At 41.6% G+C, this 23119-nt stretch overlaps 1 protein-coding gene across 1 annotated transcript; it reads left to right on the top strand.

Annotated features, from left to right (window-relative positions):
• The first annotated feature begins 75 nt into the window (after nt 1-75).
• On the top strand, nt 76-18658 carry C3HXorf58 (chromosome 3 CXorf58 homolog). The gene is made up of 8 exons (XM_066620597.1): nt 76-153; nt 2693-2792; nt 4424-4518; nt 6549-6660; nt 7808-7939; nt 8361-8590; nt 15600-15744; nt 16224-18658. The coding sequence occupies exons 1-8, from the start codon at nt 119-121 to the stop codon at nt 16383-16385; spliced, it is 1011 nt and encodes a 336-aa protein (XP_066476694.1). The 5' UTR covers nt 76-118; the 3' UTR covers nt 16386-18658.
• Nucleotides 18659-23119: the final 4461 nt, after the last annotated feature.

The raw sequence follows: 23119 nt of genomic DNA, 5'->3' as shown, positions 1-23119 counted from the left end.
TTGGGGGCCGCGCGCGGTGCCTGACGTCGCTTCCGCTCTGCCCCGCGCGTCCCGGGTTTCTAGGCAACGCGTAGAGCGGACAAGGACAGACGAGGGGCTCTGCGACGCCCCTCGTAGGATGTTGCCGGCTGTGCCGTCGACGCTGTCCAGCAAGTACGGGCCTGAGCACACCAGGCGGAGGTGGGTCTGTCTGGCTGGCTGTCTGCTGCCTCTGAGCCTGGGCTGTAGAAGGCGCCTGTGGGCCTGGTCGGCTGTGGGACTGTCTATGGACCAGGGACGTGGGGGGGGGGGGTGAGGCAGAGCCTCCCCGCTGGAGTCGCCGCCAGGGGAGGCACCCAAGCACCCACAACCCATGCGCGAAGCGCATGGGTTGTGGGTGCTTGGGTGCCTCCCCCCGGCGGCAGCGCTTTTCAAAGGACTCCAGTGGGGAGGCTCTGCCTCACCTGCCCCCCCGCCTGCCTCCCCACCCACCACCCATCCTTGGTACAGACGCAGCAGAATTAAGTGGCCAGGGGGCTGGCACTGTACGTGCTAAGGCAGAAGTCCGGGAAATGCAGCTTTGCCCAGCGCGAAGACTCTGCGACCAAGAAAGCTTCACCAGTTGAATCTCTGCCTCGTTGATATCTCAACACAGTGGTTCTTTCTTGGGTCATGGAATGCCTTTTGGACGCTGAGGAAAGCTGCAGACCCTTTGCTCAGAAATGCGCACACAACACAAACAGGTCGTGCCTCCTTATCCACTGATTTGGTGTCCACTGATTTGACTCAGCAGGGTCAGGATGTCCAGGTACAATGGAGCACAGAGTGCCTCTACCTTTAACCATTGTATAGGAGAGGGAGGTTTGGCAAGTACAGCTTTTTAAACCCTTCCATGTTGAGCTTCACCTGCCAAAATTCCCTTTTCTATACCATGTTGAAAGGTATAGGCACTGTCCTCCATTGTATCTAGTCACCCTGACTGGGGTCCACCTTGAAATGCCTTGTAACAAGGAAAAAGAAAAAGCACCAAAATCCAATTTCCTACCTTCGTGCTGTTAAACTGCACTGGTTGCAGGTTTCTCGGCATTAAAGATATCTTTATAGACCCACTACTGAGTTTCTTGCTCCTCCATTGTCACCCCAGAATGCATCGGTATAGAGCAAGAAGCCTGGAAGTGGGTCATTAAAGCTAATTTTCCACTGAGTTTCCACTATTTTTCCACTAAGTATCCATTGATATTTTTTATCTAGTGATAACAAGCATGATATGTGCAGTTCTTTTATTGCTCCTGGTTCATGGACCCCAAGTTAAGAATCCCTGTGTCCATGGAACTGGAACTGTCCCAGGAAAAAAAAGTGGCAATCCTAGCAGTGCCAACAAGGGAAAAAGAAAATAGAGGTAAAGTGCATTTGAAAGCAGGTTAGTTTTGTCACACATGTTGATTTTCTAAAAGAGACAGTAAATTTCACATTAATACTTCTAAATATAAATGTCAGTGAGCACATAGGAAACTGTTCGATATGTGAATATTGACATGTAATAAAGACATGCAGTTTCTATGTAAAAAATGCTTTTCCTTCAAATAACTCCAGAAGTCCAGCCCCCACCTTCCACTGATGGGTGTTTTTTTTATGGAAGAGCACTTTTCTCTCTCCTGCACTCCCTGTTGCTAGCTATGGATAGAGGTGTCTGTTTCTGGTGAGTGAAATAGAGTTACAGCCTAAGTCTTAGTGAACACAATGGGCTTAATTCAGAGTAAAATGAATAACTCTTTTCAAGCACCTCTACCCATGTAGAACTGTGAAAGTTCTGCAGTGAAAGTGAAGGAAGCGGTTCAGAGGGGTATGTGTATGGAAAGGAGGAGGGAAATCTGAGAAACAGGAGTGAAAATCTTAGTGAAGAACTTCTGTTCCTGTAATTCTAGCTTCATGTTTGAGGTGAGCATTACAAGCTGCCTGCTTTGAAGTTATAAGTTTGGAAATATTAATGTTGGTGGTATCATTGCCTAAAATAACTTGGTTGGTCTTCTGGGATTGTCAAAGTCCCAGATGGTGGCAAGCCCAGTGACAAAGACCCTGATGATTCCAAGAACCAATGATGTGACTAAAGAGTGCCCCATCCACTTCTCATTGTTTTTTCATTCTACTTGTACACACTGCTGAATATTTCCAGTGTGCTCATTTGTATTACATCATGGAAGGTCATCATTGTCGGGTTGTTCTCATACTTTCAGTTCTGAGCTTGACATCATTTTGCTCACCTTTTATGCTTTCATTAGGTTAAAAGAGCTGATTTCATTGTGGAAATAATAATGTTCATATGTCCCAAAGGAGTTAACCCAGCTTAGAAGTGAGCTCACAATGATACTGCATATTTATCTTGCTCAGCTTTTGGATTGTGGAGCTTTGCATGATGAAGAACTGATCTGTTGCCATGCACCATTTCTACCATCTGGCCCAGGAAGACATACCTGTTGTGAAGTAATATCATACAATCATCACGGCATCTTATTTTAAGCTGAAACTTGATGTTTCACTTACAGTCTATGTGCTTACTGGCTTAGGTAGACATGCCCAACTTTTTGCTAAAATGTTGCCAACCCTTTGCTAACAGCTAGCCCCTGTTGTCACATTCTCTTTTTGTTTATATTTTAGTCCTATTCACACTCCTCTCAGTGACTACATAGCTAGTGACTGTGCTTTCTTCCACCAGGGATCAAAAAGAACAAGCAGTTAAAATTATTCAGAGGATGTGGTGGACTTACATAAGGAAGAGACTGTTTAAACTCCTGAAACAAACAATTCGTGCTGCGGTATGTTCTTGCACTTTGTGATATGTGAGTACTGTAGATGTAATCTTGCAGTTTAATTTTCTCTCACTTTTTCTTGTCACTGTTCCTGTTTTCAGTGTCACTATGTAAAACAAATTGTGAACTTTTATTGTTGACAAGCAATATATGAATATTCTGAGCAGAATATGGAATTTAGTCAAATCCTATATCCTTCCAACACTGCACACAGTCCGATTTCATCTTGTCATCTCAGTCAGGGAATTAGATATACTGGAGTGGATCAGCTGTGATTGTGTGGTTAGTCTGAATCATCTAGTCACTCGTCCATTGTGACATATTGGGAGGTTGTGGGGAACCATGAATTTTAACTCTCCAGTGGGAGCATTTTTCACTTATACAACCTCTGAAATCGGCATATTATTACACTAGCATTACAGGTAGGAGCAGGATAGAGGTATATAGGATTTGGTGTAAGTTCAGTCTGTCCATGTTCAGCACAGACATACACCCATCACTATAATGTCCTGGCCCTCTGCCAGTGGAGTGGATTCACTACCGTGGATACACCAGTAGCCACAATATTCCATTGGTGTATGACCACTGGTTCAAGCACATCTCAGGTTGTGCTGTCATAAGAGGCTTCCACCAAATCCTGAAGCTCCCAGCTGCCCTAACAACCCAATCCTAACTAAATCCCGCAGGAGTTTTCAGCTGCTGGAGGTCTCCTCAGAGCATTGGCACACCAGGGGAAAGGGCTGCAAATACCCCAGATGGCACTCGGCCAGAGACAGTGCAGTGATCCACTCCCCCCATACCTCCCATTTGACCTTGCCAATCTGAGGGCCATCCATTCTCCACCCCTTTCTTTAAAGAAGAGTATGGGTGACCCTCAGATTGGCACGGAACCCCTCAGTTACACCAATCTGAGGGCTGCCCCTTCCCCCCCTTTTTTTTAAGAGGAGGAGAATGAATGGGCGGCCCTCAGATCATTGCAGAACCACTGGTCACATGGATCTGATGGCTGCTTGTTCTCTTTCAAAAAGGGGGAAGAAAAAGGAGCAGCCCTCAGATTGGTGTTGCAAAATTGCAGCCCCTGTCGGCATGATACTGTAAGGAGTTGTGGTGACATGATGACATCACCGCAATTACTTCCAGGGGAAGGGGCGGCAGGTGGCAGGATGTGCCCCTGGGTGCCACATCCTGTAGGACTACAAGTGCCTCAGGGTAAGGGGACATTTGTCTCCTTGCGCCAGAGTAAGCTCAAGCAATGAATCAACTCAGATTAGTGCCATTGATAATGCTGTTGCAGATCCACATTGATCCATGCAAGTGTAGCAGGCCTGGGAAGACCATCAGGATTCAGCATGTACACCACCTCCAAACCCACTCCCAGGCTCAATCCACCCACCCCACCCATCTCCTTGTTCTACCCTCCCTCCACCCTTTCAACCTCCTCCTTGCCTTCCCTCCAGCCTGTTCTGCCCCCTGCATCAGACTTAAGTGCTCCAGCAGGCCTCTGTCACTCTGCTGGTGTGTGTAAGAAGGTTCTGGTACATTTTTTCCTTGCTCTTCAAACATAGCTTTCCATATTATGGTGACTGAAAAGCAAAACATGTTGCAGGTTAGTTGAGGTTTTTTGGTTTTCTTTTCAGGAACACTGCATTAGCTATGATATTTTGAAAAGAGTGAGTCCATTGGAAGCGGAACTTCTTAAAGAGCCAACTGTTCAATGCAAAGTCAGGTTCAGGTAAAATTCAAACATACGAGGTATGTCTATTAAATAACGAGACTGATTAAATAACTCACCTTTATTTATTGGTATTACAAATTTAATGTTTGTCCCCTTCAATATTCTCCCCATTTGCACTAATACATCACTGTAGTCTTGTTTTCCACTGGTCAAAGGCATGGAGCAAATCAATTTCTGTCAGTTGTTTCAACATATCTGCCGTTTTCTTCTTTACAGCAACAACTGACTAAAAATGTGTCCCTTTAAACACTGATTTAACTTTTGGGAAAAGATAAAAATCGCACGGTGCTAAATCGGGCAAATATGGAGGATGTTCAAGTGTAGTAATGTGATTGTCGGTCAAAAACTGCTTCACAGAAAGTGCTGTGTGAGCAGGCGCATTGTCCCTGTGAAGAATGAAACCATTTTTCCACAGTTGCGGCTGTTTCTTTCTGACTCTTTCTCTCAGCTTTTTCAAAACTTCCTTATAATAATGCTGGTTAACTGTTGTGCCTTCTGGAATTACACCCTTGATATCGGAAAAAAAAAAATGAACATTGCTTTGAATTTTGACTTGCTTTGATGAGCTTTTTTCATTCTTGGTGATGACGGTGTTTTCCAGTGTCTTTTGGTTTTAGGATCATACTGGAAGATCCAGGTCTCATCACAAGTGATTACTGTATGAAACAGGTTTGGATCTGCGTCCAATTCTGTTGGTGTTTTGTGCAATTTTACTAAAAATTTCAAATAGACACATTGTTCAACTTTTAAACTTAGCATTTTTTCGGCACTCTACAGAAAACACAACCCAACTAAATGGCGACTCACAATCAACTGAACGTCATAGAGTGTTGCTGCTTGTCATGCAGGTTCAGACATGTTCAAAGGTTACTATGTATGCAGTTATAACCGATTCTGACTGCTTTGTTTACTAGGTGGAATCACAATCTCGTTATTTTATAGACATACCTTGTCTGTGCACATTTGTTCAGTATAGTACAGTCTGGGTTTTGTTCAGTTTAATAGTCCCTCTGCCCTCAGCTATTAAATGTTGCTGTACTATCACTTATGGGCTGATTTCCATTGAATATTTTTTCCTCTACAAAATACATGAGAAAGGATACTTCCTGTTGATAAACTTACAATTCCTTATTTTATTATATGGCATTATAGAAGGCTAATCTAGAACATACTCTACCAAGTGACTTTACTGAATGTGTAGGTAAAAATCTTAATTCCTAATAAGGAATCTAGAATTGTAAGCTTAAACACCCTGCGGTCCTAGCATGCACCAACCAAAAAGAAGGTCATCGTATCGGTACTACTGGATCATCTTCTGTAAGAAGGTATTAAAAAGTGAGACTTGGATTCAGTCCTCTTTTCAAATCACTGATTGGCACTGTCAAGACTTACAGGCCAACTGTAAGTTCATCACTTGATGATCAATTTCAGTCTAGCAAAGGGAACCACTTGCTCAGTCCCCAGGAGTTCTTTGCAGGAGTCCTGCAAAGGAAACTGTAAAATCATCAGGGAAATTTTTACATGCACAGAACCTCATTACAAAAAGGGATTTGCAGACAGAATACATCTAAAAGGCGGGGTTACAATGTGTAAGACCATCCCACTTACTTCAGTAGAACATATGTTTATATCATGTGGGATTAGGGATATAATTCTTTCAATTGTCTCTCATAATTTAAGTCTACAGAAGAACATTTAAAATAGTTGCTAATCTTAGCGCGCAATCCTAACCCCTTATGTCAGTGCTTTCCAGCACTGGCATAGCGGTGCCAGTGGGACATGTGCTGCATCCTGCAGTTGGGTGTCACTCACTGAGGCCTCCTCAAAGTAAGGGAATGTTTGTTCCCTTATCTCAGAGTTGCATTGCCTTTAAGTCTGTGCTGGAAAACACTGACATAAGGGATTAGGATTGTGCCCTTATTCTTTGAACTGGAACTAAAGTGAAAGTCATTTCCATTGCAGAACATTAAAAAAATTAAGCCTCTCTTAATAGTTGGTAATTAACTTTTGGGTTTTTTTTTCTTCAGATTTGCTGGGTCTAATTTTCCCCCTTTCGTCATATTCAAGATATTTTGCAACTCAAAAGGCCATGGCAGCCAGTACATCACTGGGAAAAATGTAATAACATCAACAAGTGAGGTGACTCACTAAGCACAATTATTTTCAGTATAAGCTCATTTTTTACATTCTGTAATATCTTTATCATGTTACTTCAGACTGATTGATTCCACAGCTTCATACCAAGTTACTTCATACCAAACCATTCACCATTACTTGGTTAGGAATGAAACCAGAATGCTTGGCATTTTCTCTGCAGAAAAGAAAAAGTGGAATTTTTTTTTTTTAACTCCTTCAAGTTTAAAAACTCTCCTGAGTGTAAAAAACAGCTTGGAGATTTTATATAAGAACCACTGAAAGTAAAATTTAGGCAGAAATAGTATGTGTGCACTGGCAACAGTTCCCTTTTTAGAAGCTGTCACACCTCCTCCACAAACTGTTTCTGAATTAGTTTAAAAAGTAAGTGGGGACAGTCATGGGGGTAGCTGCTAAGAACCCTTTCAAACTGAATGGATTTCCTACACAGGCTTGCTAGATGTGCAGGAGATTGGTTATGTTTTATGTGGCTCTGGGAGAATAACTCTCAGAATAATGCTGCCTCTTGGTCATAGCCTAATGGTCTAGTTTCAATCCAAAAGGCTGATTTTTATTTAACTCTACTTTCACAGTGTTATTGATTCCAAGATGTCACAGATAGTTAGTAGCTTTTTCAGTCTATCATTCCCCCAGTCCAGACCTTAGACCTGGTTCATCTGCTTACTGGAGTGGATGATCAAGAGCATGTCCTTCCATGCCATTCCATTCCATTCCATGTCCTTCAGGATGCCCACTCATCAAATGTAAAATGTGATTAACAAGCTTTGTGTAGAGGGCTAATTGATACGGAATTATTTTTCCTCAAAAAGCAAAGCAGGCAGACTGCATAAATCAGTATACTGGGGGTGGACCTCCACATGGAGTTCCTGTGTTACATTAGGTTCATGGTGGAAGGAATGGCATATATCCACTCTTTCACTATGGGTCTAGGATCACCTCCTCATAAACTGGCCTTAGAGAATATAGTTGCAAACTCTAGGATTTTAAGAGGATGCTTTTTATCCTTCATAACTAGTTAATCAACCTGGGGTTTGTTATGGATGTAACAAGCATGAGAATTTCAGAGTGGTGATTTGAGGTGGAGATGCAGTTGGGTTTAGGCTATTTCATTCTATTTTTCCTATTTTAATAGGCAGCTGTAGATGCTTGCAAATTAATGGGATACCGGAAATATTATAACCAGATGCTGCAGGATGAACTTAATTATAAGAAATATGGAATAACAGATGAGATGGATGTTGCTACAATAAAAGACTACATGCAAGTAAGCAAGGCTTAAAGTTATTTTTAATCTGGGGTTATATAATTATATAATTAAAAATCCAAACAAAGTGAGAAAGGTTGGTGGGGTGTCTGAACCTAAGATCTCCTCCCAGTCTCAGTAAAGAGAGGTTCAGAGGATGATGCAGCATCTGAGCAACCCAAAGCCAGCTCAAGTACATTTGTGATTCCAAAGAGAATTTAATCATATCACCACTTACTGTTCAAATCTATGCATTTTACTCAAAAGTAAATTCCATTGTGTTCAGTAGGACTTACTGTTTGGGAAGTGTACCTAGAATTGCAACCTTAGATTCACATCCTGAGGCTGGTTAAACAGAACACTTGAAGAAAAGCAGACAACTTGCAAAAGTCATCAGACTAATTAAGTCCTCATAAATATTGGTTTTTTTATGACTCTCTAGTACATCAGTCACTTGGATGAGACTCCAGCATCCTTTGGTGGTAGGCATAACTACTGGCGAAAGCTGTCTTTGGAAGACTTTCCCAGGACAATGATAGTGTATGATATTATGGACTATGCCCAGTCTGGAAAGCTGTCACACAGACTTAAGGAAGAACTGCCATTTCTCCTGCTGAGGCCACCAAACGAAGAAACATACCGTGCTCAACTCATTGCAATTTGCCGAGTCAGGTAAAAGCATATAAGTTGTCATTTTCATTCACTTCAGAATGTCTGCACTTTCTTCCATTGCCTTTTAAAATATTTTTGAAAATAAGAAACCAAAAGCTTTCAAATTCCAGTTTCTATGTACTCTCACTGGGCTTTGCTTTTTAATAGGATGCTGACAAGTGTAGTAACTCCACCTGTTACAGTGCAGAGCTAGACTTTCACAGACTATGACAGATGCAGACTTCTTCCATCCACCAAGCTGATTATGCAGCAGTTTTGGAATGGGCAATCATATACAGGTGTGCATCACTTAAAGGTGATACATTCTCCTATCCCTGTTATGGGACTATGTCATTAAGTGAACACCCAGCCCAATCTCGTGCCTTTGTTGTGTAAACAGACACTCCCTGCCAGGCAAATTCAAATATTTAATAATAATAACAACAACAACAACAGGTATTTATATACCGCCTTTCTTGGTCTTTATTCAAGACTTTATTCAAGGCGGTTTACATAGGCAGGCTTTATTTAAATCCCTTATTAAATAGGGATTTTTACAATTTGAAAGAAGGTTCTTTCTTTCAAGAACCACTACATTCAGGTGTTTCATTCCGATCTGGCTTCACATTCTGGCCTCCATCCTCCCACGCTCAGAGCAGATGGAATAGCTCGGCTTCAGCTTGTCAGCTGCTTCAAGGTCGCACGGTGCCGGTGGCCTCAAACTGGCGACCTTGTGGATGTTATCTTCAGGCAGACGGAGGCTCTACCCTCTAGACCAGTCCTCCTGCCTGGTTTACTTCCCAACCCCAAAGGAGCACCCTGTCAAAGGAAGCAGCCATTACAGCTGATGTGCCCAGCATGAAGTAGCAGCAGTGAGGAAGGTTGTACCAGTGTCTTTGTCATGCACTTCGAAGGCCCAAGATCTGTGCAAGAACAAGCAGTTGGCAACCCCTATGTGTTTCTGTTGGAACTCACATCACCATTGATATTGTTCAATAAAAGCAGTGATTGCTTCATCTGCCTCTTTGTTCCTACTATCCCAGCTGGATAAGCAAACAATGGTAAGGGACAGCAGGTCACTCTAGCAGGGCTGAGGGTCTGTATTCTAACCACAGCCTTGCTGTCTGAGCATAAGCAAGGAAAAATGTTCCTCTTTCTCCCCCCCCCCCCCCGTTTCCATATTACTGCTGGCATAATGAAGCCAGCATTCATGCTGCTATGGAGGCAGGGAGAATGATTTCCATGGTAATGATAACCAGGTGAATCAGCAGCTACTGACAAACCACCAAATGAACATCGTGGATGTATAGCTGGGTGAGGTGAAGAAGACTGGTCAGAATAAGGTGTTCTGGGGCATGAATGTGTCAGACAAATGACTGAGGCCTATTGTCAATCACTTTGGCCAGCTATCATTGCAGTGTAGGGTACATGTGTGCACATGACTTTTCACAATCCTTTTCTCCTCTGAATCCATAGCTAGAAATTGAACCTGAGACCATTTGTCAAGTTTCTGTTTTTTGAGTGAACTACATTTCCTAGGTTATTTAAGTAGGATCTCGGGGCCCACATGTGGAGCTGAAGGAAGGGCATAGCACAAGCGCAACCCCCAGGAGATGTCAAAATGTGAGTTGCACATCTGTGTGTGGATGAGCATTGGTCACTGCAGAAGGAGTCCTGAGTTACAGTTTCTGCTGCTTCACTCTTTTTCTGTCAAAAATCATTGTTGCTAACTTTACTTGTATTTCCTGTTAGCCATTTCCTTGCTATTTCCTATTGAGATTCCAGTTTTCTTACCTGTGATCTTTTGAGAGCTTGCTGTAGTAGTGTACCTTCACAGTTCCTTGGCCAGAGGGCTCACTGCTCTCCTCTTTTGTAAGATGTTTATTCCCATCACAGACATCAATACAAATTATATACATTGTTGACAAGTGTTGCATGCAAGAACTAGTACCGCGGTGGAACTTGAACATTTTTCTTGGGAAGTCTGCCATATAGTGGATTTACATACACACCTCCTATCCACAACTATGCTAAAGGAGGTTCTTGGGGGAAGCACTACTGGTTCTTTCAGAAAGCATACTTATGCATTGGATTTGGAAGTGATGACATCCAAGCATTATGTCATTGCTGCACATTGATTGCTGCCTTCTGTGCATGGCTAACAGATGGAAATATTTTCTAGAGACTATGTAGGAATGGAACATTTGGAAAACAAAGAGAAGTCACTTCCTGCTTAATGGCATCACTACTAATCCTCAATGGGCACCATGCGTGCCATTTGGTCCTCTATATGAAATGAGCTTGACACCCCTGAATTAATCCTTTACTAGGACTCTAGGGTGTCTAGTAACTCTTGAAAATAATTTTTTTCTGGATTAAATGCAGTCTAAAATCCACAGATACTGCAGATATATCTAAAGTAATTTTCCACTAATTATACAAGATAGGACTGTCAAGCTCTTCATTTCATATTGCTATAAGTATCTGAGTGTCATATTTGTTAAGTGATATCAAATGTTTATAAACAAGTATTACAGGCTTATTTTTTCCACTGATGTGGAGTATTTTTAAAAGTAATAGAGTCTGAGAAGTGGATAACGCTGCTGGATCAAATTTAGACTCTAAATGCCTCAGTTGTAAGTATTGCCACTTGACTTACAATGACAATCCATATGTAGTCATTAGGCTGAGGAACAAAAACACTCCTGATCTCTGCCTATTAATTGCTCTAGAGTAGAAATTGTCCTATCAGTCCAGGTCATCCACAGAAAGTATTCCATCCCAATCTTTGATTTTGGATTGACCTACAGTGTTAACCCATTTCTGCCCAGCCCACAGGTGTACACATTTGATCCCTGTTGCATATATGCAACATAGGGCAGAAATGTTAAGAGGGTAAATAGGGATCATATTATTTCTACACCATCACATTCCACACATATCTTTAACAGTCTGTTCTCCTTTATATGCGAGTTTACTTATTCACAAGGGGGCAGAATTTCCACCTTTTCTCCATATCTGTACCTCTATTCTCCTTATCCACTATGCAGAAACCTTCCAGAGGCTGCAGGGACCTTCAGTGGAAGCTTCTGATGGTCATTTTTAAAGGGGTCTGGACTGGTTGCATGGTTGGCAACCTTCAGTCTCGAAAGACTATGGTATAAGCCTACAGCACCCAGTATTCCAAGGCGGTCTCCCATCCAAGTACTAACCAGGCCTGACCCTGCTTAGCTTCCAAGATCAGACGTGTGCAGGGTAACGGTTGCTGGTTGCATGTGCTATTCTGAAGGCCTCTGCAGCCTGTGGAAGACCTCTGCAGCATCCAGAGACCTTCTGGAACTTCTTGCCGCACTCTGATGGCTTCCTAAGGGTCTCTACTGAATTATTCTGGTACCCCTTATACCTAATCACATTGATCCCATAGGATCTGTGGTTTGTTATCTGCGAATTCACTATCCACTAGTGTTTCCAGGAATCTAATCCTAGCACATAATGAGAACTGACTGTATGTAAACCCCCAATACAACCCATTTCTGCAGAGAAGCTACTACAGAAGTTTCTAAAATCCTTCAGGTTGGAGTTTCCATTTGTGAAGAGTTATTCAAATAGTTACTGGAGGTTAAAAGGTAAGCTTGATGATATTCAACTGAAATCAAGAAGTCCACCCCTCTTCCTTATATGATATTGCATCTGCATAAAAAATTGCTAGGCAGTACAGATCCCCATAAATATTTTTGAGTATAGTTTATTAATATATCTGTGTGTGTGTGTGTGTGTGTGTGTGTGTGTGTGTGTGTGTGTGTGTGTGTGTGTAAGTTGCATGCAAAACATACAAGGTATGATATTCATTTTAAATGTATTAACTTTACCCCAGCGGTATCGGTTTGAAGAGGCACATCTTTCCAAAATTATGTCATGTATCAATTTATTAAAGTTCAACCCAATTGTGTTACATTCCCAGGAATTAAAATTCCTAGGTACTTATCAAGCACCACTCAAATTGCCAAGCATTAAGTACATTCTGCAAAATACTGTCCCCCAGTGTCATCACTTCAGATTTAGACCTATATATATAAATTTCCAATGTACCACATCAAAGACACAATTTCAGTCCTTGGTGTTTTCAGGTAGGGCTCCGTAAGACTCCTGTCCGTAACCTTAAAAAGTGACTGCATATTGTTGTTGGCAACCTTCAGTCTCGAAAGACTATGGTATCGCGCTCAGAATGGTGGTTCTGGAACAGCGTCTAGTTTGGCTGAAAAGGCCGATTCAGGAGTGACAATCCCTTCCACACTGGGAGCAAGTGCAGTCTGTCCCTGGTCTGTCTCCTTGGCTATGGGCCTTCCTTCTTTGCCTCTTTGCCTCACAGTCTGTTGGCCAAGTGTCTCTTCAAACTGGGAAAGGCCATGCTGCACAGCCTGCCTCCAAGCAGGCCGCTCAGAGGCCAGGGTTTCCCACCTGTTGAGGTCCACTCCTAAGGCCTTCAGATCCCTCTTGCAGATGTCCTTGTATCGCAGCTGTGGTCTACCTGTAGGGCGCTTTCCTTGCACAAGTTCTCCATAGAGGAGATCCTTTGGGATCCGGCCATCATCCATTCTCACAACATGACTGAGCCAACGCAGGCGTCTGTTTCAGCAGTGCATACATCCTAGGGATTCCAGCACGTTCCAGGACTGTGTTGTTTAGGACTTTGTCCTGCCAGGTGATGCCGAGAATGCGTCAGAGGCAGCGCGTGTGGAAAGCATTCATTTTCCTCTCCTGTTGTGAGCGAAGAGTCCATGACTCGCTGCAGTACAGAAGTGCACTCAGGACGAAAGCTCTGTAGACCTGGATCTTGGTATGTTCCGTCAGCTTCTTGTTGGACCAGACTCTCTTTGTGAGTCTGGAAAACGTGGTAGCTGCTTTACCAATGCGTTTGTTTAGCTCGGTATCGAGAGAAAGAGTGTCAGAGATTGTTGAGCCAAGTACACAAACTCATGGACAACCTCCAGTTCATGAGCAGAGATTGTAATGCAGGGAGGTGAGTCCACATGACCTGTGTTTTCTTCAGGCTGATCGTCAGACCAAAATCTTGGCAGGCCTTGCTAAAACAATCCATGAGCTGCTGGAGATCTTTGGCAGAGTGGGTGGTGACAGCTGCATCGTCGGCAAAGAGGAAGTCACACAGACATTTCAGCTAGACCTTGGACTTTGCTCTCAGACTGGAGAGGTTGAAGAGCTTTCCGTCTGATCTGGTCCGGAGATAGATGCCTTCTGTTGCAGTTCCAAAGGCCTGCTTCAGCAGGACAGCGAAGAAAATCCCAAACAAGGTCGGCACAAGAACACAGCCCTGCTTCACTCCGCTTCGGATGTCAAAGGGGTCTGATGTGGAGCCATTGAAGACAACAGTGCCCTTCATGTCCTTGTGGAAAGATCTAATGATGCTGAGGAGCCTGGGTGGACATCCGATCTTGGGGAGAATCTTGAAGAGGCCATCCCTGCTGACCAGGTCAAAAGCCTTCGTGAGATCTATGAAGGCTATAAAGAGTGGCTGTCGTTGTTCCCTGCATTTCTCCTGCAGTTGTCTAAGGGAGAATACCATATCAGTGGTGGACCTGTTGGCTCAGAAACCACACTGCAATTCTGAATAGACGCTCTCTGCAAGTACCTGGAGCCTCTTTAGTGCAACTTGGGCAAACAGCTTTCCTACAACGCTAAGGAGAGAGATGCCGCGGTAGTTGTTGCAGTCACCCCTGTCGCCTTTGTTCTTGTACAGCGTGATGATGTTTGCATCCCTCATGTCTTGAGGTACTCCACCTCTCCAGCAGAGACAGAGGATTTCATGCAGCTCAATGACAATCTCTTTGCAGCACTTTAGGACTTCAGCAGGGATGCTGTCTTTTCCAGGTGCCTTGCCAAAGGCAAGGGAGTCCAGGGCCACGTGAAGTTCTTCTAGGGTTGGTTCAGCTCCTCCAGCACGGGCAGGCACTCGATGTTGTTCAGCGCCTCTTCGGTGACTACATTTTCTCTGGAATATAGCTCAGAGTAGTGCTGCACCCAGCATTCCATCTGCTGCGCCCGATCCTGGATGACCTCGCCTGTTGCAGACTTCAGAAGGGCAATTTTCTTCTGTGTTGGACCTAGGGGCTGCTTGATACCGTCATACATCCCCTTGATGTTGCCTGTGTCAGCTGCTATCTGTATCTGGCAACAGAGCTGGAGCCAGTAGTCATTAGCACATCTCCTGGCAGTATGCTGGACTTAGCTACGAGCAGCTCGGAGGATCTGCAGGTTGCACTCACTGGGACAGGCCTTGTATGCTGCTTGAGCTCTCCTCTTTTCCTCAATGACTGGTGTCAACTCCTCAGAGTGGGCTTCAAACCAGTCTGCCGTCTTGTTGGTCTTCTTGCCGAATACAGACAAGGTGGTGTTGTAAATAGCATTCTTGAAATGTTCCCATCTATTGGATGCGTTTGCGTTGGCCAGGCCTGGAAGAGATTCCTGAAGAGCTCGTGCAAATTCCACCACTTTTCTCTGATCCCGGATCTTGCTGGTATCAATGCAAGGTCTTCCTTCCTTTTTCGTGTGATACAGTTGCTTTGCTTGCAGTTTCACTCTGCTGCACACCAGGGAGTGGTCAGTGTCGCAGACAGCACCCTGATAGCTGCTTGTGATCTTGATGCTGGGAAGGCTGGAGCGTCTGGTAAGAATCAGATCAAGCTGGTGCCAGTGCTTTGATCTTGGGTGTCTCCAAGAGACTCTATGTTGGGGCTTTGTGTTGAAGAACGTGTTGCTGACACAGAGACCATGATGACAGCAAAACTCTAGCAGGTGTTGGCCATTTTCGTTGACTGCATATGTTCATATAGAAAAATAAGTGATTTTTTTAAAAAAAAGAAAAGCCTTTTCTAGGCTTTTGGACACAATATAAAGCTGCACCAAGAAGGCAGACATGAAAGCCAGAAAGCCCACACTTTCCTACAGAAACCATTAAGCTTTGAATTCAGTAAGGTTTTATGAAATAAAAATTCAAAATATTACTCTCTTCCAGATCCCCCCGAGCATGTCTCACAACCACCACCCTATTAAGAGTAGACAGAAAGACAGCACACAAATCTACCCAGCGTCGCTCTTACCAAGCTCGGGAGAAGATTGCAAAAATGAGGAAGTCCTATAGGACTGAGAGGAAAAAAGAGGTAAGAACATACAAAATGCATGGGGTGTTTTCAGCTTTCATATTAAGGCAGTGGCAGGATACTTATCCAATACAGAGGATCTCTTTGGAAAGATGAAAACAGATAATCCAGGTAACATGATGCGCAAGCACTTTTTCCCTCCTTAAATTCTTTTCTGGAACACTCAGCTTGAGGAAGCATTTTGAACAAGTGTATCAAGAAGACTGGCTATTCCTCAAAGGTGCTATATTACAGATTCAGTTAGTTGTTATGAGAGTTTTGCTCTGATGGACAAACACTTTTCCAGAATACCATTTGCATGATTTTGGCTTAAGGGAGTATTCATACAGCTTGAAAAAGCACAAGACTTCATATATCGTCCATCTGTGCCTTTGCACTCAGGCACCTTAGGCATCAAAGACTCTGATGGGATGGTTCAAGACAAAACTAACTTCAAAGTTCTAATTTGTAAATTACTTCACTTATACCTTATATTTCAGGAGCAGAAGCAGGCTGTTTTGGATCTAAGTTATCGTTCAGAACCTAAATCAGAACACCCAGGTACCCCATCTCTATTTCAAGATGAAGACTGGGAGCAAGAAGCTGTAAAGCTGTATGACTGGAGCAGAACACTAAGAACTGAAGATATTGGGGAAGACTAACCTATGATCATTTTTCCCATGGTTTTCTCACTTGAATCATAGAGCTTTAGAAAGAGAAAATTGTTCTCCTTATGTATTTCTCTCTTATTCTGCTGTGTACGCAATGCAAACAGCCCTTGCAAAGTAGAAATTCCATATAAACTCCTCTTCTGATAATTAAGCAAGTTGTTGTTGTTGGATGAGACATGCAACTATATAAATGTGGCAAGAATAAAAAGCAAAGAATACATAGCATTAGAAAACAGAAAACTAATAACGTTGGAAGCACCATCATCCAAAAACCTGTTAGCCAGGACATTAAAAGCAATAACTTTGTTATCTGGACTGGAATAGTAGACAGAACCAAGGCAGGTAAATATTAAGGAATTACGTATTTCCTTTTCAACATATGGCAAAGAAACAGATAGAAAGGTGATGCTGTGCAAGAGGCTTAATCTAGTGTACACTGAAATTTAAAATGTTTTCATCAGTGTAATAGACCTTCACTCACTGTGTGTGGGGCAGGGGGGAAGAGGGAAGTATCTAACCTGTCAGTGGAGCATCAACAGAAATTTCTCCTTGGAAAGAACATTCTTCTTGTACAAGGACTCTTTCCACTCATGAAAGGAATCCTTGCACAAGCAGAATACTCCTATTAGGAATGGAAGAAGCTTCCAGCAATACTTCACAGACAGATTAGGATGCAATGCTGGGTATTTATATCTTGATGATGGGCACATTCCCCATGTTGAGCACTTTTAAAATCCCATTCATTTTAAATCAGAATGTTACACACATATTTAAATCTCTCCCATTTAAATCAATGGGACTTAAAACATGCTTAATTTTAGCTAGACTGATCCAAAACATAGTGAACATAAGTTATATATTAGCATTTCAAATGAATATTTGAATACTACTTTTGATTTAGAACATGCTTTTCTATAAGAAAGAATGTGATGCGTAAAGTACATATGAAGCACAGTACCATAAAGATTAAAAATATTTTATTTACATGTTTATTATACAATTTGTACAACTCTTAGTTTAAAAACGGAATACACTTGCATGTCTGAACATAATGCATTCACAGCATGAGAGAAGTTAACTCTGCAAACTAAAATGAGAAAAATGCTTTTAAAAGTTAAGACAAATCTTTATAGATTTTAGAATTTCAAAGCAGTTCAGGAAAATTAGAAAAGTATCCCAGTATGCACCTCTGAATTTGTGTATTTGAACACACTGAAGTATTTCTATTTGCAACAGCCCAGAATGAATTTAGAAGAGAGCAATTTAACTGAAAAGGTTAACATTGTTTATGAAACACCTACACCTGTCACCCCATTTACTGGATTCTAGAAACCAACAGTGGATAATTGTGCCTGGATAATTGTCTTTGCCACTGCAGTTCCTCACACCTTTTAGCTTACTATAATTTCTCCAGACTTTCTAATCATTGATCTTAAATATCTGGAAATGGAAGTGTTTCACAATTAGTACTGGATTTGATCCTAAACAACCTGTTAGAAGTTTTAAAGAAGAAACCACCACAGAAAATCCAGGATTATTAATCCAGATTTTCACTCACTTTTCTGTTGGCCCCTTTCCTACACCACCTGAATAAAATCTGTCACTGATCAGACATGATACTATAAGGAAAATAAGATTTTCCAGATGTGAGGTTTTAAGCACATGTTCAGTTTTATGCATGGATAGGCTCACACTGAATATTGGTTGTTATAGTTTACATTTCAGGTATGAGTAATCCAGTTGAATCTCCACAAGCACCCTGAATTTTCAAATTCTGAATCTAATTCTCTACTTTTGTTCTATTCAGAATAAAAGTCTTTTGACTTTGAAAGTTCTGAAAGTTAACAATTTCTATAAACAGATTAAGAAAATAGTATTTCCTCAATTTTTTTAAATGAAGCAAGCATAGAAAGAGTAGTAATGGAGCTCTATATCACATCACCTGATGTTTTAATAATGCAGTTCAGTGTAAAGTGGTTACTAAATCACTCCAATTACACATTTTTTTTCCTAGCAGTGACTAATGGCATAAGAAATGATCATACTAAACATGCGGTAATGTTATTTGGTGTCTAAATTTTTGCAAGCTGTATCCCACCCATTCTAGTTTTACTCTTTTCATCTCCTGGTATTTAGGGAAAACTATTCATAATCAAGCTAACTGTATCAGCATGTACAAATCTAAGATATGATTCCAAGAACAGGCTTGATCCACAATTAGTGATGATGACTGCAAAATGTTTTCTTCAATAAATGTCTGATTTATGCCACAAAAATGCAGGTATCAACTGTTTCATAAGTATAAAGATATGTAAACATTGCCTGATTGCAAGACACTCTGGTCTTTGTAGAGCTACTGATCCCTTGGAAGAACATTTAATTCAACCACCTTTCTTCTTGCACTGTCAACTACTGTTGACAGCTAATGTACTCTACATATAGCCCTACCTAAATAAGCCACAAGCCAATGCAGAACCCCCTTGAAAAAATTTGACTTTGAGTATGTTCAGTATTGTGATCAATGTTTGTATTGAGCCATTATGCTGCTGTGGCTCTTTATTTTTGGCACTATTAAAAAGGGCAACTAAGTCACCAGTGCAAACAGGAACCATAGGACTTGAACCAACTTTGAGTCTTTTATGAAGAGTCCAGTACTTGACAGTTCTGGTCCATAATATAAGGTAATTTAGCTGAAGAGAATGGAAGAAAAAATGGGGAAGGATTCAATGCCAGGGATGTATATTTTAATCAGAAAGAGGATGCGAGTCAAAACTTGTGCTGCCACCAGCTCTCCACCTTTTTTTCTTTTAAGCAAGCATATCCAGACAATGCACAGAAAGGAGTTCTGAGAACATATAAAATAGTGTTTCTGGCAACATGAATAAATCTACTCTAACACACCAAAAAATTACCTACCCAAACTGTTAACAGATAGTTGCTTAACAGTATCCAAAAGACAACAACAATGCTTGTTTATTCTTTCCACCTGCTGTTTGAGACAGAAATAATAGTAGAGATACACATAGTTTTAAAAAAAATCCAGTGTACCTAACAGAGAAATAAGCCTGCCATCCCATGCAGACCTGAAGGTAAGCCCCACTGAACTCACTGAGGCAGTGGTTCTCAAACTTTTAGCACTAGGACCCACTTTTTAGAATGAGAATCTGTCAAGATCCACCAGAAGTGGTTTCATGACCAGAAGTGACATCAACAGGCTGGAAAACTTCACAATTCTAGGCAGAAATCCTACCCACACTTACCTAGGAGTGACTATCATTGTTAAAAGCATATACATGGTAGCCTGTTAAAAGTACAGATCTGTAACATTTCTCCAAATGCAGTCACATACCTGTCAAATATATTGAAATTAAAATATTGAAATGAAAGGGGACCCACTGGAAATTGGCTCACAACCCACCTAGTGGGTCCCGACCCACAGTTTGAGGAACACTGCACTTACTCTCATGCATAGGTATGGGGTACAAACCTTTCAGATGGTTGCATTGCAATGACAAGGAAAATAAGATTAAACAGTAACATTCTAAATCAGGGGTGGGCAAACTTTCAGCTTTAGGGATTCTGAACCTTTAACAATTGTGTAGGAGAGAGAATTTCAGCAGGTGCAGCTTGTTATCTTCTATACAATTGTTAAAGGTCCAGGATCCCTCAAATTGAAAGTTTGCCCACCCCTGTTCTAAATGAATCGTTAAAAACTTTTTACATGTCCTATTTTTCCCCCTCTTCAATTGTCATCTTAGTGTTCTTACCTCATGCATCTTTTCAGATACACCTTTTGAACTGCTGCAAACAGAAACCTAAAACCAGATACGTACTTGAAGTCAGAAGTGGTACGCACATTTAAGTCAAATAGCACAGCATGAAGGCCAGTAGAAGGCCTCCATGCTGTCTAATCATGACCATTCTTGGTCATCACTATGCCCAGATATACTGGTTGTATAGATCAATACTACGCTAATTTTAGATTCAGTTCAGCATAAATGTTTTGTTGTGAAGATTTGTGACAATGTATACCAGCTTGCACAAGTTCAAATTCCCAACACAAAACTAGTTCTCAATATAAAACTAAATGGGCAATGAAACAATTTAAGTTATTTTACTATGAGGTTACTTTGGCTTAAAGCTGAAATACAGTTAAAACCCTCATGATGTATCTGTTGGTGGATATCACCCCTTCAGTAATAAGATGAAGTCATGCTCCCCCAACAAAGCATTCCCTATGCTTTAAAATACAATGCTGAGGAGGGGTCTATGCTAGAATCCTCTTCCCAATATGCTAGTTTTCTCCATGCATGAAGCTGGATTAACGGGGATGCTGATCATGTAGTTTGGCTCTTACCCACTTGTACGAAGGTAAGTCTATTTTATAGGTAAGGTAAGGACATTTTATAGAAGTTAATGTTTATGGGCTTAATACAAATCACCCCCACCACCACTTTAGGACACATGTATATTTGGGTTTCTGCTACAAAAGTAGCTTGCGAAGCATACTGAAAGTTATGTCTGAAGTACATGAATATTGGCTAAAGATGATCAATCAATAGTTTACGAGCAAACCTTATTTTGTACTGGAAGATAAATGCGAAAGATTGATCTAGCAATCAATGTTAATATAACATCACCACCTCATTTAAGACAGTGTAGAACAGGGATGTCGAACCCATTTCATACAGTGGGCCAAACAGCATTCAGGACACCTGCTGAAGGTTGGACATGATGTCATTATGCAGGAAGTGATGTCATTAAACAGGTCATAACCAGAAATAAGCATTTCTTCTAACTTAGGAACTTATTAGCTGCAAATGACAGAACAGAAATAAGCAAATCTTGATCATATTTCAAGATATGGGAGAGCCCAATTTTCATGTGGGCTTCCCTTTCAGAAGTGACATCTCAGCAATGCCCAGCAGTTGAGAGCTCAAGGGTCGGATAAAAAGCTTCTGCGGGCTGCATCTGGCTCCCTGGGTCTTATGTTTTGACACCCTGGTGTAGAATATTTTCTTTTAATTACTATTACACTCATATGTAAACAAAAATGGTCAATCGTGTTTTTTCAGTATTAATCCATAGCTGCAGAAGTCTGATTTAAAGACCTGAAAAGGTAGTACGAGTGTGTAGTGAAAGTGGTCTATAAAGAGCAGTTACAGGTGGGGCCTCAGTATCCGCAAGCGATCCATTCTCGAACCCCCACGGATACACAGAACAGCGGATAACGAAATCTGGTTGCTTCTGTACAGCTTTCTGAAGCCCGCAGAGCCTGTGTGAGTCCACCCCATGGTTTCCGCGGGCTTCAGAATGGCGGAAAAAACGCTACTTGCGGTTTCCAGAGGGAAGGCTTCCCCAGGCCTCCTAATGCCTTATAAGGCATTAAACACATCATTTCTGGTTTCCCTCTGGAAACCAGAAGTAACTTTTTTTTGCCTTTTCAGCCATTCTGAAGTTCGCAGAGGCCACAGGTGGACATACACGGCCTATGCAGGTTTCAGAAAGTCCTCTGGGGTTGACCAGAGCACAGCTCCAGTCACCTTCAGCGAGTTCAAGCTGGGCAATGTCTGGCTTAATGCAGCTTACAGGTTACTACAGTTACAGATTGTAGTCAAATGCGCTACTATTTAAATGTATCACACATTTAGGAATGTTTGGTCCTTCTGGCATGCACAACTCTGAACTCCCAGAATATTATTAATATTATATACTGTGTTTCACCAAGAAGTTCATAGTGCTTTACAGAGAAAATCAAATAAATGGCCCCAGAATTCATTTGTTCTATAGTGATTTCCAGCTCAAAAATGACAAAACAAGAACTGATCCACAATTTATGCTTGTATGTTTTTTATCCTGTAAAAACAGGATAGCATGTGGTATCTCTTGGTAAGTCTTGGCAGAATGCCCAACAACACCAGGTCTTAGATTGCTGAGGCAGGATTTTCATCTCCATATACGACTTCAAAAAGATTGAGAGATTCAAGAATTTCAACTAAGAACTCTACTATGTCAGGGATAGTATTGCTGATCTATGGACAAATTGTCTACAAGCTAAGAAAGTGTTCAAGCTGCAGTTGGTGAAGCCTCACAGGCCTCAATTCAACAACTTCAAGGCTAGTACTTCTCTTCTAAGGCTGCTTAAAAAAATAAATAGAATTTCATGTGATCCAGCTTTTTTTTTTTTTTTTGCAAGCACAGGAGTGCCATCAATGGAAGCTTTCAACAAGAAGCTGTATTGCTTCACAACCGCTGAGAACAGCATCTAAAGAAAAACACAACTATCCTTCACACAGGGCAGAGTGGCTTCTCTTAATTTCAGGAATTAGAGTACTGAAGTGCTGGGATAGGTTCTCTGGCACTTTTTTCTTCACGCACACAAAAACACAAAGGTAAAGCTACCATTACCATAGAGTTCAACTATTACTGAATTAATCAGTATACAACAAAGGTAAAATTACATTATAGGAATGAGGCCTCCAGTAATCCAATGAACATAACTACATGGCATTATTACAGCTAAAATTCAACAGATATGGCAGATACCTGTGCACTAGTTAAAAAGTTCTCTAGCTGCACATAAAGATGCATTTTATCTTGATCAAACAGTGTATGCAATGTATGTATACACAGATATATATTTGATTCACAAACCACAATGCAGACAAAAGCAGCCTATAATTTATTTAGTAGAAAACTTGGTTTAAAAAAGGAACATTTTTCAG

The sequence above is a fragment of the Tiliqua scincoides genome, chromosome 3, assembly GCF_035046505.1.
Source record: "Tiliqua scincoides isolate rTilSci1 chromosome 3, rTilSci1.hap2, whole genome shotgun sequence".
Lineage (NCBI taxonomy): Eukaryota > Metazoa > Chordata > Lepidosauria > Squamata > Scincidae > Tiliqua > Tiliqua scincoides.
Note: the sequence above shows the minus strand (reverse complement) of the source record. Positions and strands in the feature narration are given on the sequence as shown.